At 43.3% G+C, this 20,146-nt stretch overlaps 1 protein-coding gene across 1 annotated transcript in view; it reads right to left on the bottom strand.

The window, feature by feature from the left end:
- The window catches only part of LOC126281967 (nose resistant to fluoxetine protein 6-like), a 381,389-nt gene that overhangs the window by 209,841 nt on the left and 151,402 nt on the right, over positions 1-20,146 (bottom strand). The window contains exon 4 of the mRNA XM_049981343.1: positions 9,874-10,016. Within this exon, the coding sequence (XP_049837300.1) occupies positions 9,874-10,016 (143 nt within the window). The remainder of the gene's footprint in view (positions 1-9,873; positions 10,017-20,146) is intronic.

Below are 20,146 nucleotides of genomic sequence, written 5' to 3'. Positions count from 1 at the left end.
TTAATTGAATTTTTGACCTTTTTTAGATGTCTTGTTGGCATTCTGCCTTTAAAGGTCTATGGTAATATGTTCTAAAATTTTGGAAATTGTGGCCCTCAGCCACTTGTTTTGCACTCTGCGTATGTTGTTTTTTGAACCACTTTATTGCTATCTTAATTGGATTAGATTCAGAAGGATGTAGATTGCAGTAGGTACTGGGAGATGAAGGAGCTTGCACAGGATAGATTAGCATGGAGAGCTACATCAAACCAATCTCAGGACTGAAGACCACAACAACAATAACATTAATTGGATTTTTATCTGGTTAAGATTGCTTGTTGGAGGCCTTCAGCCGTGAAAGAGTTGCTAAATTACAATAAATGACAAGTAGAAGCAGAAACTGATTTCTGCCCTTGGTCTTTCCACAATACTATTACCCGTTCTGCCCAGCGGGTTTAGAGGGCGTTTCATTGGTCTTTTGTAAATTGCTTTAATGTTTAATGCGTCATTATTCAGGACGTTTAAAGTATTTTTTGTCGGGTACGTTGTGCACTAAATCACCAAGTCCCTCTCTCTACTTATTAGGAGATCGCAAACTTATGCAACTTACCAGGGAAATCTTGCTGCGTGTATTTTTGTGGTTTATGCTTCAAAGGCAAGCTTGTATTTACGTATGTGAAGTTCATCAGCCAACCGTTCTTGCCTCCCTTCCACCTATATTTTCTCTCCTGCGTGACACTTAAGTTTTTACCGTTTCTGCCTCATCGCGTCATTTGACGTTGAATCTCGGTTGGCCCCTGAACTTCTTTACTATCCGGTGTAAGTTGAGTGTGTCTACCTTGCCCAGTTACCTTAACTTTTAGCAACGTTTCTCAACTGTTTCGTACGTAATACCAGCGTGTAATCTGATGTCAGCTTTTAACTCATTTTACTTAAAAATCACTTCTCTGTTTATCACACTATCGATGTATGTCTGTGCCTGGACTGAAACTGTAGTGAATAATTCATGTACTAAATTACAGAAATTTGATAGCAAAGTAAAATTTACTCGTGTAGGTACATATTGTACGTCTAAAGTCCCTAGACTGTAAGTTAAGGGTTTTTAGTTACAGACCTGTTGTTGATTACGTAAATTGAGAATCCAGTCTACGAAAATACCGGTCAACATCGCAGTTTTATTTTGTTTCCCTCATATTTGGCTGTTAATGTTTTAACATTTTTAATGACCATAGCTTTAAACATGTCACAGTAACAGATAATGGTAGTTACCAGAATGATACAACCGAATTATACAATATAGTACCGTAGTTATTGGCTTTAAGATGTCGTGTAGTCTCCCCTCCCCCTTCTCCCCGGAAAAGATAAAATTTTATTGGATACACAGGGTATATAAAAAGCCTTTTAGTTAGAAATACGGTATCAGTAAAAATCCCTTGCGGATAGCACTCAACACATCGTGTGAATAAAGAGCTACTTGTGGTTTTCAAGAATGATTTTCTCAAAATCAATGTTGACCATGTGCCAATAGACCGATCCCTACGATGTAATACATAATGTATAAGTTCTAGAATCCTGCTGCACATCGAGGTTAATGATATGGTCTTGTAATTGAGTGTGTTTTTCCTACTACGTCTCCTGCATATTGGCGTGACCTGTGCAACTTTTCAGCCTTTGAGTACGGATCTTTCGTAGAGCGAGCCGTTGTATATGATTGTGAAGTATGGAGCTATCGCATTAGGATACTCTACGTAGTTTGTAAGCAGTCTGGACGTGAAGACTTACTTTTATTGAATGATGTAAGTTGCTTCACTTCAGCGAGGATACCTACTTCTAAAGTACCCATGTTCGCAGCTGTTCTTGATACGAATTGTGGAATATGTACGAGGGCTGTCCAGAAAGCAAGTTACGATCGGTCGCGAAATGGAAACGACTATGAAAATCCGACAAAGCTTTGCAAAGATGTGTTGGGCAGTGTCTCTAGTATGACTCTAGGTACAATTATGTCGCTCTTTTCATTCCTGAGCTCTTAGTGACCGCGTAAAGATGTTATAGAAAATAGTGTCCTCCGCCAAGTACGAGGGCCTGGTGAGAATTTTCCCCTGAAGATATGCAACCAACATTACATAACTGTCGTGCGGTTTCTTCTTCAAGACAATTCTCAGCCTCATTCTGCAGGGGCAATGAAGATGTTCGTGCATCGTTTCAATTGGAAATGTTTGGTTACCCACAATACAGCCCGTAATTGTCTCCCACTGAGTTTCATCTCTGCTCAAACGAACCGCTGGCTATGAAGACATCATTTTGGCACAGACAACGAGCTTTAGGCCAGGGTAGAGAATTGGCGGAAAGCACTGGTGGCAGCCTTCTATGATGAGGGTTTTGGAAAGTTGGTACAACGCTACGACGAATGTCTGAGTCAGAACGGCGACTACGTAGAGAAGTAGCTGAAAGGTGTAGCTAACTGTTACAAATGAAACATTTCTGATTTTCACTGTGATTTTCATTTCGCGATCAATCGTAACTTACTTTCTGGACAACCCTCGTAGTTCGTCTTCGTTGGTGAAGGAATTTCGGATGGCTGTGTTTAGTAACTCTGCTTTAACAGCACTGTTACCGATAGTGTTTCCATTGCAATCGTGCAGAGAAGGAATTGATTGTGTCTTGTCGATGGCGTACTTTACATACGACCAAAATCTCTTCGAATATTCTGGACAGGATTCGAGACAGTTTCTTTGTGGAAAGTGTTATAAGTCGCACTGAAGTCCATGCTAGATTTCAAGCTTCTGTAAAAGATCTCCAGTGTTGAGGATATTGCGTTCCTTTATATTTGTCATTCTGTTTTGTTGTTTCTGCAACAATGTTCTGATCTGTTTTGTGTACCTGAGGGATCAACTCCGTCGTTTGTGTGATTTCGTAGGTGCCTGCAGAACGTCCGAGACGTGTCAGTGAAGAAAAGCCCCGTGGGTCGATGGGCTAGGCGACTGTCATCATCGCAAAAATGTCGCGTAATCCTGTCTGATCTCACGCTTGCCACCCGGCCGCACACAGCTGTGACTCCTGCAGTGTTGAAGCGTGCGGACAGTCTCATTCGACATGATCGACGGATCACAATCAAACACTTCGCTGCATGAGTGGACGTCTCTGTTAGTAGTGCTGCTGACACACTCATCCTGCACTTGGATTACTCGAAGGTTTGTGTTACCCGCGGGATATTTAAGAAACGACTTCAGCGTGTTCGTCGCCATAAGACTGCAAATGAACTTTAACTTCCCCATGATAAAGCAAGGTCTCGCAGAAGTTTGTGCATCCGAGAGGAGCTCAAAAATCTTCATTGGACCGTTTTCCCTCATCCAACCTACAGCAGGGATCGCGCATCTTTCGACTTCCATAGATTTGGCACTATGAAGGATGCACTTCGCGGAAAGCTACGAGGATGATTGAAAGGTTATTGATGTACCAAGACTTTGGCTCCGACGTCGGCTAGTAAGAGTGGCACCGTGCGGCCGTACTGTCCCTCTCAGCAGGGTGGCATTAGGCGGTGGCATCGAACGGAGTGTGTGTTGAAAAATATGGTTTTGTTTTCAAAAGAGTGGAGAATAACAAGGTGTGTTAGGTACTGAATAAAACAAACTAAGTTCACTAAAAATGTGTTGCGTTACTTATTAAAAGTACTTCGTAATTTTGCTAAGAAGCACCGTAACTGTAGTTTAGGGGTTGGTAGTATGAAAAAATAACTCTCGCCCCGAAATTTACGTTAGCTGTAAAGGATTAGGTTTAGTGTGCGGTGAGCAGGTCCTCTACAGCTGTTCCGCGATTCGACTAGACGTCGCCGAGAAATAAGGTATACTTGAGACGCCTTGCTAAACCCGCAGGGCAGGGCCGGTAGTTTAATTGTGGAAAGGGGCGAAAATAAGCGGCTGTCAGTTACACACAAACATAAAACCTTTCATCTGATCAAACATTACAAGAGCCAAGAAATTTTTTTAATGAACACAGCTTTAGTTTTGGGACTTGATTAGATAGACCACTTTAATTGAAAAACGGCTGAAAGCCAATAACTTAAAGCTCAACCAAAATGAGAAGTTTAAAAGGCAATGCCTTATATTTAAACATTTCCTTAATTAGGCTGAAGGGCCAAAGAATCTGACACTTTAAGAGCAAAATAACTTAAATTCAAAATCAACTGAAGGCACAATCCTTACGACTCAACTAGTTTTAAAACTGCCAAAGACTTTACGTAAAAATGTTCTTAATTACGCTGAAGGGCCAAATCTTTATCTAAAAATCTGCTAGAATCCATACAAGCACAAACAACAAGAGCAAACAAGAAAATGCAGTACACCCAAGGGCGCTCAAAAGTTCCGAGTGTCGGTCAAACACTAACGCTCCCTTAGGTGAGACAGCCAGTCGGCCCAAGCATTGTAGATCCGACAACAACCCAACCGACAGATTGTCAACGGACCCACCGACAAGCTAACCTCTGCTCCACCCAACCAGCACACAACACGGAGTCCAATGAAACAACGTAGAAGGTATTGACGCCCACAACCAATTACACGTGGAGCTGTCAAACTACACACTGTGCTGGACAGCGACAACACAATGAGGAAAGTACACTGCCTGAATTTATGTCAGCCACCAGGACAGGTAACCGGAATGTTCACGGCCACAGGGCAGAAGATTCCGCTAATGCACTTCAGTTCAAATAACCAAGTACAGTTAAATTCCACTGGAGGATGGCTAAAATTTGCCAACTTGAAAACACACATTGTTGCTTTCAGGAATATCCCAACAGCCGACAACGAACTCCAAACGACAGAATGTGAACCGTCTTGACTTGCTGGTACATTAAATCAAAACTCAACTTTCATGTCCAGGACCGGTGAACCACGAACCTCGTAGAAATGGGGACAGCACCAGCATAGAGGCGGCCAGCGGGCCCGGCCAAACTACGCGCTATGGAGATTTCCTCGCTGCTCCATGCCAACCGACCAACTGCCCAGGCCCAGAAACAGTGAAAGGACGGAATATACGGCTCCTGATAGACGACCAACCAACGGTCGTCACGCTCCAGTCTCCCTCCTTCGGACAGTTTATGTATCAGAGGTAAATAGCACCAGGCGTCTACGCATAGGCCACGCAATTAAATTACTGATCACTGCTTTATCAGCGCGGGACTTGGACCTGACACCGTCCCAGAGGTGACCCATCGGTTTCAGATGAGGCGAATTTGGTAGTCCACAGGTATCACGGTCCCTCCGATTACCAAGGAGAATTTCCTCCGCAGCATAACACGGCCGCCAGCTGCTAGCATCCGTGGCGTGGGTCATGTTTGGAACAGCTGTTCACCTGGACGGCGACCTATTCTGACTCTCTCATCAACTTGGTATAACAAGAAACCTGATTCATTCGACCGTACGACACGTTTACATTGATGAACGGTACAATCTCTATGATCCCCCGCCCAACACAATCCCAATAGACGAGGTCGTTTGGCCAACATGGAAAGACACAGTCTGCTGTGGAGCCCCATGTCCAACAATATGCGCTTAGCAGTGTGCTCCGAAACAATTGTGCCAGCACCAGAGTCGCACTCAGTCGTCGTATCTGCCACATATCGCCACGTCTCAGTTGATACCTCGGCAAACTAAATGCTTTCTCTAAGATTACTTTGAACAATTAGTTCATGAACCCACACGAATTGTAAATCGTTGCAGAAACACACTTGACTTCTTAGCTACGAATAATCCTGATCTAATAGAGAGCGTCATGACAGATACAGGGATTAGAGAACACAAGGTAATTGTAGCGAGGCTCAAAACCATATCAAGGAATGAGTGATGTCGACAAGGGATCTCAGATCGATTCCATATTCCCAGATTTCCAGAAGGCTTTTGATACCGTTCCTCACAAGCGACTATTAATCAAATTGCGTGCATTTAGAGTATCGTCTCAGCTGCGTGACTGGATTCGTGATTTCCTCTCAAAGAGGTCACAAGCCGTAGTGATAGACGGTAAATCATCGAGTAGAACAGAAGTGACATCTGGCGTTCCGCATGGTAGTGTCATAGGCTCTCTGCTGTTCCTGATTTACATAAATGATCTAGGTGATAATCTGAGCAGCCCCCTTAGATGGTTTGCAGATGACGTTGTAATTTACCGTCTAGTAAAATCATTAGACGACCAATTCCAATTACAAAATGATCTAGAGAGAATTTCTGTATGGTGCGAAAAGTGGCAATTGGCACCAAAGAAAGAAAAGTGCGAGGTCATCCACAAGTATACCAAAAGAAATCCGATACATTTTGGGTATACGATAAATCGCACAAATCTAAGGGCTGTCAATTCGACTAAATACCTAGGATTTACAATTACGAGCAACTTAAATTGGAAGGACCTCACAGATAATATTGTGGGGAGGGCGAAACAAAGACTGCGCTATGTTGGCAGAACACTTAGAACATGCGAAAAAAACCACTAAAGAGACAGCCTACATTACACTTGTCCGTCCTCTGCTGGAAGTTTGCTGCACGGTGTGGGATCCTTACCAGGCGGAACTGACGGAGGATATCGAAAAATTGCGAAGAGGGGCTGCTCGTTTCTTGTTATCGCGCAATAGGGGTTGGAGTGTCACTGATACGATACGCGAGCAGGGCTGGCAGTCACTGAAACAAAGGCGGTTTTCTTTGCTGCGAGATCTATTTTCGAAATTTCAATCACCAACTTTCCCTTCCGAATGCGAAAATATTTTGTTGACACCAAGCTACGTAGGGAGAAATGATCAACATAATAAAATAAGAGAAATAAGAGCTCGAACGGAAAGATTTAGGCATTCCTTTTTCCCACGCGCCATTCGAGAGTGGAATGGTAGAGAAGTAGTATGAAAATGGTTCGATGAAACCTCTGCCAGGCACTTGGAGTGTGAATTGCAAAGTAACCATGTAGATGTAGATGTAGATGTAACTCCACATTCTTTGATGAGGCGTGATGACCAACCCCGTCGTTTTACAGATGCTCGTTCTCAGGCACCTGACCCCAACAATCTGCCCTTTATCAATGGATTTAACCAGCCCATCTCTAGAATAATTTTCCATTCATCTCTGCTCCTCTTATATACTTTCCTTACCCTGTCATGTTTCCAGTTGGTTACCAGGAACATTTCGTCTCGCGGTGTTTTAACATCAAGCAGGCAGTGGTTTTCGCTCAAAGATGAGATGACGATAGACATTTAATATCTAATACAGATTTGCTTTAATGGCATATTATATGCCTCTTGTTGTACCGTAAACAATACTGAAGACTATTGCCATGCACCATTTGTTAGCGGACATGTAAAATATGAACTTATTTAACCTCACCTGGTGAATCATATACATTCACTCCCTCTTGCCTCCATCTCAACAGAGTGTATAATTTAACGTCCAAATCGCGGCCCAAAAATGTTTATAGTTATTTATTTATTTGTATCAGAAGTACCAGGACACAGACTGTGCTGATTTAAAAGTATAGATATTTGTATACATAAGTAATTCAAAGGCATATAAAGTCATAAAATGAGCACACAGGGAAAAAAGAGTAAGAAATCAATGTTTACATAATACACACAATAGTAAGACATCAATATTTACATAATACGCACAGGAGTGAGAATTCCATTTTTAAACAATAAACACATTTCCACTAGTTGTGTCCAGCATTTGGCTACACTGACTACGTTCTACAAGCCAATGCCAGTTCCAGTCCTGTACAAGAGTATAGGCAGAGACGACACTTCAGGAGATGGCTTGTAGTTTGTTCATCTCCACACTCACGCAGTGTGTCTCCGCATTGTGCGATGCCCCATTTCTTCAAGTTGTCCTTCGCTCTTGCAACGCCGGAGTGCAGTATGTTCAAGGACTTCTATGGTGCACCATCGTTCTTGGTGACCAGGTGACGGAATTTCTTCAATTACGTCTCGCTACGGATGGACAGGATGTCTTATTTTCCACAGTTCAACCCTGGCTATACTTTGATCTCTGTCCATTGGAACATAAGACTGCAGAAAGTTCTTCCTGGACTTCAGTCGAGGTGGGGGTGGCTAATGTTCGTGCAAAGGGTGGGCCGGGTAATTGCAGGTCTTTTGCCTCTCGCTGATAGCAGCTATCTCGCGTCTAAAATCGGGTGGGGATATTCCTGCAAGTCTACAAGTCTATACAGCTTCTGTATTGGCGTTGGCCACAGATCAGCCTGTGATCAGCCTGCAGGTTTCATTCAGGGCGGTGTCCAATTTCTTTTTTTCTTTTTTTTTTTCTTTTTTTGCACGTACAGGTTTGTACCACACTAGAGCGTCATATTCGGCAGCGGAGTAGCTGAGTGCCAGAGCAGTTGTTTTTATAGTTTATAGTAATTATACACAATTACAATTAAGCAGCTTTTGCTACAGTTTAAATTATTCTTAATTTCTCTTCCAATGGACTGGAGTGTCCATTGGAAAGCATCTTTATTGTTTGTTGTTATCTCGAGCGTTGCTTCATTATTATTATTCTTTACTGCGAGAATTCTGAGGCTGTCGCGTTACTTTAATAATCGGAATTCCCGCATTGTCACATCGCGCTATGCTTGAAGACATCCGCAGCTTTGCGAATGATTACGATGACTTTGGGATTTATACAACTCACCCAACCACTCCTCCGATGCTGCCCGTTAGACAGAAAGCAATAGCAACAGAAGAGTTGGCAAACGATATTTTCCAGAGAATTGTTAACTGGTTGCCTGAAAATCTTTTCTCCCCAAATTAAAAAAAAAGCACATGCAATGATGTAGAATATGAGAAGGAGTCAGTAGATAGTGTAGAATGCTCTTAATTTTCGGGTATACATATTCATGAAAAACTTGAACTGGAAGAAGTGTATTACTGTACTTTTCAAACAGATGAGTTCAGCCACTTTTGCGCTTCGTATAATCACAAATCTTGGAAACAGACGTATCAACCTCTTGACATATTTTGCATGTTTCCCTCAATAATGTCTTACGGAATAATTTTCTGGGATAACTCATTACTTACAAAGAAAGTACTGATTAGACAAAAGCGAGTAGTAAGAATAATATGTGGTGTTCACACACGGACGTCATGTAGGTGGCTCTTCAAGAAGCTAGGCATTTTATCTTCGCCTTCAAAATACATATGTTGAGTACGAAATTACTCATAAATAATCCATCACAATTCGAGAATAACAGTGCTCTCCATGCCTACAACACTAGAGGGAAAAATGACCTTTATTACACATTCTTAAAGCTGTCAGCGGCTCAGAAAGTATGTCCATATGCAGAAACAAAAATTTTTCATCATCTGACCCATAATATAAAATGTCTGACAAGAAGCGATGCAAGTTTTAAATCTAATTTAAGATCATTTCTACTGGAAATCTCAGACTAATTTCTACTGAAAAACTGGTAGTCAGTAAAAAATAAATAAATAAATAAAATAAATTGAAATAAAATACAATAATAATAATAATAATAATAATAGTAAAATTCAGTCTACTAGCGTGAGAAGCAATAAAAGTATTGTGCTTATCAATGTTAACACTGACCATTAATGTATATCTTGCAAACTGAGTCATTCCACATCATTTCGATAAAAGAATCGTTCAGATGCTTGTAACTAAACACAAGAGAAAAAGAAATCCCTATGCCAGCTTCCCACCTGATGCCCACCTGCTGAACCATCAGGAGTGTCAACATGATGACGTGATACGATCTAAACTCCGAAGATATTTTAACCTCCGTTATTGTGACTTGATATGTCGGCAGAAAGTATTACTGCTTCTAATTCCCTTCCGCGAAACTGAAGCATGGTTGTGACTGTAATCGTGGTGTTATCGTAGTGTAGCCTGTGGGTCGAGGCTGGCTTACCTGCTGGACTGACACGTGTTGCAGACGCACGCTGGCCAGACAGTACTTGCCGCCGGCGTCCAGGCACTCGTCGAAGTTCCCCAACAGCACCGTGTTGCCCTCCAGCAAACCAGAGACGGGCAGCTGACCCCACGACTCCAACACTGCAACACAGTTCAGGCTGACTTGGGTAACACGGCAAGACTACGTCACTGGTCACTGCCGTGGTAGCCGTAGCAGTAGCGGAATGAGCGGGTGTCAAGACTCCATCACCCGCGCCACTCACTGGTTCACAGTAATTGTACCAGACAACACCTTAGATTTGGATAGGATACTTCTGGCAAAAGTGTAACGCAATCATCAACGGTTGCATAGGCATCGTAATTTCGACAGCTGCAGAATGCCTCTATAATCGAGTCAGATTGGCTTCTTACGGTAGCACAGAGAATGGCGTTAAACGGACAGGTATGTTAGAAAATTTGAAAAGGGAAATGGATAAGGTGAAGTTATATGTAGTGGCAAATAGTGAAGCTCTGTAACAGCAAGAACAGGACGTCTGGTCAGGTAAATACATCCAGAATGAGATTTTCACTCTGCAGCGGAGTGTGCGCTCATATGAAACTTCCTGGCAGATTAAAACTGTGTGCCAGAAGGTAGGAGACGAGGTACTGGCAGAAGTAAAGCTGTGAGGACGGGGTGTGAGTCGTGCTTGGGTAGCTCAGTTGGTAGAGCACTTGCCCGCGAAAGGCAAAGGTCCCAAGTTCGAGTGTCGGTCCGGCACACAGTTTTAATCTGCCAGGTAGTTTCAGGTAAATACATGGTTATAAATACAAAAGTAAAATAGGAATAATACAGGAGAAGGTTTAATAATGAATAAGAAAATAGGCATGCTAGAAAGCCACTGTGAATAGCATAGTGAACGCATTATATTAGCCAAACAGACACGGAGCCCAAACCGACTACAGTAGTTCAAGTTTGCACTGATGAGCCAAAACATTATGACCACCTGATTAATAGCTTGCTTGTCCGTCTTTGGAACAACGAAGTACATCACTGATTCGGCACATTACGTATCCAACGGTTTGTTGGTAGGTTTGTCGAGGTATACGGCATTGTATGTCTACGTTTAGGTCATCTAACTCATGTAAATAATTGGCTACTGTTTACGCACACGGTGACTGCACCCTATAGCGACCCAGATGGGTTCAGTAGGCCTTACATCAGGCACATTTGGTCACCGAAACGTCAACTGTAGCACAGTTCTGGCTCCGACATACGGACAATTAAGGTGCGTTTACAACTGTGCGACTGGGCTTGTACCACATGCAAGTAGCGGCACACGTGTGGGTGCGTGCCTCTTTCGCAACATGTGTGAACAATTGATTCCATTCACAACTTTGTTCATCCTGGGCGCCTGTACTTCCGTGTGAGCCAAACTACAGCCGCACTGGGACTAGCCCCAAGAAGCGCAAGTTTAAACGCGCCTTATTACTTCTGAAAGATGACATCGCCGTTGGTATAGACATCAAACATGAGGGGATGCGATTGGTTCACAGCTGACAGCGTGTTCCATGCAAGCGCAGGAGAATATCTCCCTTAGCATAATAATGCGTCCGTGGTTCGCTGCACGTTTCGAGCCGACGTTCCCCTCGATGATTGCGTCTGTGGACACGGCCATCGACCTAGTGTAGCAAAAATGTGATTCACCCGAGTAGCCGACACGTTTCCATTGAACGACGATCGAATCTCGATGGTCCCGAGCCCACGGCAATAATAACTAATGAGGTCGTTCGGTCAACATTTGAACACGTACGGGCGGTCTGCTGTGGAGCTCCTTGTTCGCCAAAGTACGATGAACGGTGTGCTCTTAAACACTTGTGCGAGAGGAAGCATTTTGCTCTTACGGCAGAGAGTCCACAGATCACCATCTATCCTACTTTACAGAGCAGACAAGACAGAGCAGACAAACCTCAAACTTCACGTTCTGTGAAGAGTCGTGGACGTTCAACCATTTAACGCGTAGTGGTAGCTTCACCGACCTTCGTCTCTCCGTAGATGTTCACGACAGTAGCACGTGAGAATTCGCCCAGATTAGCCGTTTTCGAGATACTCGCTCACAGGATCTGGGTGATAATAATATGCCATTTTTCAGAGAATCTTATCTCAATGGATTTCTCCATTTGCAGCCCATTTCTTCTTTAGGATGATCCACGGTCCGTATCTGCTCTGCTTGTATGTTTTTATTACCCCGTCACGTGCCCACAACGCCACCAGGCGCATCCAATGTATTGGTCATAACGTTTTGGTTTATCAGTGTATAAGCACACTAGCTTCGCAGATGACGAAGAGATTGAAAAATGTAAGATGAGAAAAAAAATTCTTCAGTTAGTTAAGGGAGTCGAAATTTTACACTACTGGCCATTAAAATGCAATTGATAATTGGTCTTCATTGGACAAATATATTATACTAGAACTGACATGTGATGACATTTTCACGGCATGTAGGTGCATAGATCCCGAGAAATCGATACCCGGAACAACCACCTCTGGCCGTAATAACGGCCTTGATACACCTGGGCAGTGAGTGAAACAGAGCTTGGATGGTGTGTACAGATACAGCTGCCCATGCACCTTCAACACGATACCACAGTTCATCAAGAGTAGTGACTGGGGTATTGTGACGAGCCAGTTGCTCCGCCACCATTGACCAGACGTTTTCAATTGGTGAGAGATCTGGAGAATGTGTTGGCCAGAGCAGCAGTCGAACATTTTCGGTATCCAGAAAGGCCCGTACAGGACCTGCAACGTGCGGCCGTGCGTTATCCTGCTGAAATGTAGGGTTTCGCAGGGATCGAATCAAGGGTATAGCCACGGGTCGTAACACATCTGAAATGTAACTTCCTTGTTCAAAGTGCCGTCAGTGCGAACAAGTGGTGATCGACAGGTGTAACCAATGGCACCCCATACCATCACGCCGGGTGATACGCCAGTATGGCGATGACGAATACACGCTTCCAATGTGCGTTCACCGCGATGTCGCCAAACACGGATGCGACCATCATGATGCTGTAAACAGAACGTGGATTCATCCGAAAAAATAACGTTTTGCCATTCGTGCACCCAGGTTCGTCGTTTAGTATACCATGGCAGGCGCTCCTGTCTATGATACAGCGTCAAGGGTAACCGCAACCATTGTCTCCGAGCTGATAGACCAGGCTGCTGCAAACGTCGTCGAACTGTGCGTGCAGATGGTTGCTGTCTTGCAAAAGTCCCCATCTGTCGACTCAGGGATCGAGACGTTGCTGCACGATCCGTTACAGCCATGCGGATAAGATGCCTGCCATCTCGACTCCTAGTGATACGAGGCCGTTGGAATCCAGAACGCTATTCCGTATTACTCTCCTGAACCCACCGATTCCATATTCTGCTAACAGTCATTGGATCTCGACCGACGTGACCAGCAATGTCGCGATACGATAAACCGCAATCGCACTGGGCTACAATCCGACCTTTATCCTAGTCGGAAACGTGATGGGACGCATTTATCCTCCTTACACGAGGCATCACAACATCGTTTCACCAGGCAACGCCGGTCAATTGCTGTTTGTCTGTGAGAAATTGGTTGGAAACTTTTCTCATGTAAGCAGGCTGTGGGTGTCACTACCGGCGCCAACCTTGTGTGAATGCTCTGCAAAGCTAATCATTTGCATATCACAGCATCTTCTTCCTGTCGGTTAAATTTCGCGTCTCTAGTACGTCATCTTCTTGATGCAGCAATCTTAAGGGCCAGTAGTGTATTTGTGGTTGGTTGCTTGGAATGAGATAGTAAGAAAAGGAAGAGAAGGAAAAATAGTAGGTGAATATGGAATGGGGAATAGGAATGAAAGTGGAAGCTCGCAGGTAGAATTTTGCATAAGTTAATTATGTCTAACGCTTGGTCTAAGAATCATAAAAGAAGGCTGTATGATTGGAAGAGACGTAGAGACAACGGAAGGTTTCAGATTGATTATATAATGGTAAGACAGAGATTCTGGATGCTGATTTTGTATTGTAGGCTATATACCCAGGGGCAGACATGGATTATGACCACAATTTATGGGTTACCAACTGTAGACTAAAACTGAAGAAACTGCTAAAATGTAAGAAATTACATAGATGGAGCTTGCATAAGTTGAAAGGACCAAAAGTTGTTGCGTTACAGAGGGAGCATTAGGCAACGTGCTGATATAACTTTCGAATGCAAGACAGCTACGACTACATGTGGCATGGCTTCGCCAAGTCCTTTGTCCTAAGTATGTGGCACCAGATGTCACGTAATTCCCGCACAGTAACGTAATTCCCGTAAATTACTGGAAGGTACAATCGCTATTGGAGAAGACCTAAAGCATGAAGGGATACAGGCACTTTGCATGTTATGTTTGATTGTTACCACAGGTTTCACGGAAGCCAGGTTAATACCTTCCCGTAACGTGGTGCTGGTTTCACCGCGTGCGTCCTTGGCGTGGTGTTTCTCTCGAGCAGCTGTTGCCCTGGATGACGACATCAGCTAATGACCATTGACCTGGTGTAACAAGGAACGTGATTCAGCCTACAAGGCGACATATTTCCATTGATCCGTGGTCTAATCTAGATAATCCCGTGCCCGCTGCAATCGTAATGAACGATGCCTTTGGATCAACAAGGAAGCACGTAAGAGTCGCTTACTGCAGTGCGCGCTAAACGGTTTGAGAAACACTTATTCCTGCAAAAGCTTTGTATTCTGCTATCACATCTACCACATATCGTTCTTATCCTGTTTTACAGAGCAGACAGCTTTCGATTTTCGATCTCTACGTTCTTTGGTGAAGAGTAGGCGTCCGAAACCTTGTCTCCTACTGGTGGTTTCACCGTCCAGATGATATATGTCTGTAGCCGATCAGCTTCACCGTTTCCGAGAATGTTGCTCCCAGGCGCCGAACTATTGCTATATGTCCTCTGTCAGAGTCGATTATACCAGTCGATTTCCCCGTTTTCGGCCTGTATTATCGCTAGAAAGATTTCGCAGTCGTCTATGCTACGCTTGTATGCTTTGCTGACCGTAATACGTGTCCGAAACGCCACATGGTCGCTTAAAGTTCTCCCTGGGTAGTGGTCATAATGATTTAGCTCTTGAGTGTCTGTTCAAAGAGTCACATGTTAGCAAACTATTTCTTCTGGTGATAGTCGGAAACAAAGGGACCTTAGATATGTGAACTCTTCTGTCTCTAAGCAACACCACAGTGTCACAAATCTGTAATTTGTTTTAACAGTGGTACGAATATGGATGTTAGAATAACAGATTCGGTTTGATATTTGGTATAGATACGAATACATCAAACTGTATCTATATTAACATTGGAACAAAAATATCGATACCGACAGCATCGTAAGTGCTGACTGTCTTTTTATGCATTTTTAGCTACTTATTTAGAAGACGTGACGAAATATAGAAAACGCAGTCTTTCCCACACGTTTGTCACAAAGCTACTTCCACAGGTGCTACGGATTTTGAAAAAAGGAATTCACAAATCACTAAAGTTGTCACGTTGTGTAAATGGTTTCTTGCCTATTTGTATTGGTTTTCATGTCTCCTCATTATTTTTCTGGACACAAAGATACCTCTGACACACCATCTCTTCTTTTCTGGCTATCGGTCAGCTCCTTATATGTGTATACCAAAAATAAAACTTATTTACAACAACTTATGCCTCAGACTGAGCGGAAGAACTTTCTCCAGACGAAGGAGTTTACTAGTTTTTTCGGTTATCAGGTAACAGCTATGGAAGAAGGAATATCCGTAATGCTGCTGAACGCAAAAACGGGTTCTGAAATTTCCAGTCTTTCAGTAACTCAGAGCGGGGAAAGACGGCTGAAAAATACAATTACATTAAATTACCAACGCCTTCCTGAAGTTATATATATTTCAGACGTATTTGAATATTCCAACATTTTCTAAGGTTTTGATAAATACTTAATATTGCTGTTGTGACAGGGTGTAACAAAACGATACTGGCAAACTCTGAAGGCTAGTAGAGGATGTCGCGACTAGCAAATTAATGACAGGAATCCATGACCGTAAATGTCATCCCACGATGATCCTACAGAGGATTGAAGCTATAAGGGTTAATAACAACTGCAGATAAACCACCCATTCAGCAAATAGTCGACGTTTTACGGCATTGAAAGCAGTTAATATTTTTGTGATAAGTATGGGCCATTTTACTTTTTACATTCCACATTTTACAAAAATGTAAAATGCTACAAAATGTTCAAAATTCTGAGAAAACTACGGGTAAGATATAGGGAGGGACGGATAATATACAATGTGTACAAGAGCCAAGAGGGAATAATGAGAGTGAAGAACGAAATGCTCGGACCAAAAAGGGTGTAAGGCAGGGATGAAGTCTTTCTTCCCTACAGTTCAATCCGTACATCTAAGAAGCAATGATGGAAGTAAAAGAAAGGTTCAGTAGTGGAATTAAAATAAAATGTGAAAAGATATCAATGATACGATTCGGTCTGGAACCGCGCGACCGCTACGATCGGAGGTCGAATCCTGCCTTGAGCATGGATGTGTGTGATGTCCTTAGATTAGTTAGGTTTAAGTAGTTCGAAGTTCTATGGGACTGATGACCTCAGAAGTTAAGTCCCATAGTGTTCAGAGCCATTTTTTGATACTATTCGGTGAGGACACTCCTATCCTAAGTGAAACTGAAGAAGAATTGCATGATCTGCGTGGAATAAACAATCTAATGAGTACCGAATACGGATTGAGAGTAAATCGGAGAAAGACGCAAGTAATAAGGAGCAGCAGAAATGAGAATAGCGAGAAAATTATCAGGATCAATGGTCATTAAGCAGATGAAGTTAAGGAATTCTGCTAGCTAGGCAGTAAAATAACCAATGACGGATGGAGCAAAGAGGGCATCAAAAGCAGACTAGCAATGGCAAAAAAGGCATTCCTGGTGAAGAAAAGTCTACTATTATCAAAGAAAGTCGTTAATTTGAGGAAGGAATTTCTGAGAACGTATGTCTGGAGTACAGTATTGTATAGTAGTGGACTGTGGGAAAACTGGAACAGAAGAGAACAGATGAATGTTGAAAACTAGATGGACTGATAAGGTGAGGAATGAAGAGGTCCTCCACAGAATCGGAGACGAAAGGAATATGTGGAAAACACTCATAAGTAGAAGGGACAGGATGATAGGATATTTGTTAAGTCACGAGGGAATGACTTCGATGTTACTAGAGGGAGCTTTACAGGGCAAAAAGACAGAGATTGGGATACATCCAGCAAATAATTTAGGACGTAGGTTGTAAGTGCTACTCTGAGATGAAGAAGTTTGCACAGGAGAGGAATTCATGGCGGGCCGCATCAAACCAGTCAGAAGACCGATGACCCAAAAAAAAAGTATACATGTTCGACGCCATCTAAAAACACAAACCGTCTGAAGCCCATTTCGAGAATTTAATATTAATTATTAAAAATGATAATGTCCACTTTGTATTAGGTACAGAAAGCTGGCTGAAACTAGAAATGAATAACGCCGAAATCTTAAATTCAGGTTGGGTTATATGTCGCAAGGATAGGTTAGAGACCGATGGCTGTGGTGTATTAATTGGCATAAAGCACTGGATAATATCTAGTGACATTAAACGTGGAAGATCTGTCAGACATGGTAATGGGATGCTGTTATGAACCACCTGACTCAGGAGCTGAAGTGGAAGAGCACTTCAGAGAGAACATGCAGAATATCATGCATACGGTTCGTGATAATGCTCTTGTACGTGCCACGAGTTAGAAATTTCACGGCGCTTTTGAATCCCATACGAACCAGCTGTTTGTGTCAGAGCAGTTCACGCAGTAGGCTGGAGACAGAGGGCACGAATTTCTGCTAGTTGATGAGTGCGGTTCCTCGCTGAGGACAGAACTGGCGTCCTATATGAGCAGATTAGAGTATGACAACTCGAAGGGAATCGGGTTCATCAACATAAGCTGGGAGGTAGCGCCTTCGGGGTGCAGTCTGCAGCATACAAGTCTTCGAAGCAGAGATGCGGCCATGCATGGCGTGCACACCGAGATAGTTTTGTATTAGCGTGGGTGGCCCAGCGAGCTGCCACTGTGAATGCAGTTCTGTGGATATAATGGGCAACTTCTGGAGGAGCGACAGTGTAGCAGAGTGTAGCTGCAATCAGCCAGAAAATTTGGAAGAGCCAGCAAGTTGGAGCTTCAGACGGTCCACTTGACATGGAATGGCAGAGCAGTAAGACAGATCGCTGATGGACAGCCACGGCTGGCTGAGACTTGCTGTCAACTTGAGACATTGTTCGGGCTGGAGCTGCGGACTGTGTTGGCTGTTTGGCTTCGTAAGGAGCGCGGCACGTAGGGAGCGAGGGAGGGCTAGCTGAAGTGTGTTCCCATTACGACAAGGAGAAGGCAGTGTGTAGCTGTGACTTGCATTATCCTGTCACGTAAATTGTTGAGCCTGTGCTGCCATGCTTAAGTAGCCAAGGGTTTAATACGATGAAACATGGCGGGGATGTTGTGAGGCCTGGAATTTGCAGAACAGTGCTTTGTATCATTTAATTGTATTTTGATGAAATGCAGTGAGGACGTTCTCAGGCCAGGAATTTGTGGAATCGTGCTTTATCTGATAGAATAGTGTTTTAGTGAAGCATAGCAAGGCTACTTGTAGGCCAGGAATTGTAGGGCAACGCTTTATCTGATTGAACTGAGTTTTGGGAATAAGTTTGACTGTACTTTGCTAATTCCCTTTGTACTTGCTGTAGAATGTACGTGTGTCTATTCTTTCAATGTACAATGTGTCCGTATCTTTCTGTTGTCTCTTTGGTGTTTCCATAAGGTGTCGGCCTTAGTTGCGTGTAATTTATAATTTGGTTGTAGAACAAGGTCCATGGTTGGGTGTCCTAGTGGTCGCCTGTTGATACGTGTGTTATTTTATGTGATAATTACTGCTCCCTTTACTGCAAAGTCTGGTCTCAGAGGAGCGGAAATATTGATGTTTCATGCAGTGTTAAGGTTTTCCGATTCCGTATGTTGATCTGTACCTCTTTTGTGAAGTCGATTACTCCCATGGGAGAAGGGCTTATAGAATATGATTTTGTTTTGCTAGGTATCAAGGTCATATTCTAAATTTAGTGCTCTTTTCTCGTTCACGTTTTGTAATGCTTCAGTTCTGACTTATTGTATTTTTCACATTGTTTAACAAAAATTATTTGCATTTGGTTAAGAGTCTAGGCCTACACAAACCCCAGCCACTTACCACTCCCAACATCATCCTGCGGTATATGTAATAAGGGGAAACTATTTTTCCAAATGTTATGGGATTAAAATTGGTGTCAAAGACAATAATTCGTACGAGACTGATCTGAATGAGTTGTCTTAGAATTACTTCGAGAAGACTGTTAGATGTCATGAAGACAGAAATAAACTGAAGAGCCAAAGGAATTGGTACACTTGCCTGATATGATGTAGAGCCTCCACGAGCACGCAGAAGTGCCACACCACGACGTGGTCGTGGACTCGACCAATGTCTGAAGTGGTGCTGAAGGGAACTGACACCACGAATCCTGCAGGGCTGTCGATAAATTCGTAATAGTAAGAGGGGCTGGAGATCTCTTCTGAACAGTATGTTGCAAGGCATCTCAGATATGCTCAAATAATGTTCATGTCTGGGGAGTTTAGTGGTCAACGGAAGTGTTTAAACTCACAAGAGTATTCATGAAGCCACTCTCTAGCAGTTTTTGAGTGTCGCATTGTCCTGCTGGAATTTCCCAAGTCCGGGGGAATTCAAAATGAACACGAATATCTGCAGGTGATCAGACCTGTCAAAGTTGTATCCAGACGTATCAGTGGTCCCATATCACTCAAAATGCACATGCCTCACACCATTACAGAGCCTCCATCAGCTTTAACAATCCGCTATTGATATGCAGGGTCCATGGATTCACCAGGTTGTCTCCATCCCGGTACCTGTCAGTACAATTGGAAACGAGACTCGTCCGTCCAGGCAACATGTTTCTATTTATAAACAGTCCAATGTCGGTGTTGACGAGCCCCGGCGAGACGTAAAGCTTTGTATCGTGCAGTCATCAAGGCTACACGAGTGGTTCTTCGGCTCCGAAAGCCTGTATCGATGATGTTTCGTTGAATGGAACGGAACTGTTGCACTTCTGGCAGTTTGAACGATTCTCGTCAGTCATCGTCGCTCCTGTTCTTCCAGGATCTTTTGCCGGCGGCAGCGGTGTCGGAGAT

The sequence above is a fragment of the Schistocerca gregaria genome, chromosome 7, assembly GCF_023897955.1.
Source record: "Schistocerca gregaria isolate iqSchGreg1 chromosome 7, iqSchGreg1.2, whole genome shotgun sequence".
In the NCBI taxonomy this organism is placed as follows: domain Eukaryota; kingdom Metazoa; phylum Arthropoda; class Insecta; order Orthoptera; family Acrididae; genus Schistocerca; species Schistocerca gregaria.
The sequence above is the reverse complement of the archived record's forward strand: the minus strand, read 5'-3'. Positions and strand labels throughout refer to the sequence as shown.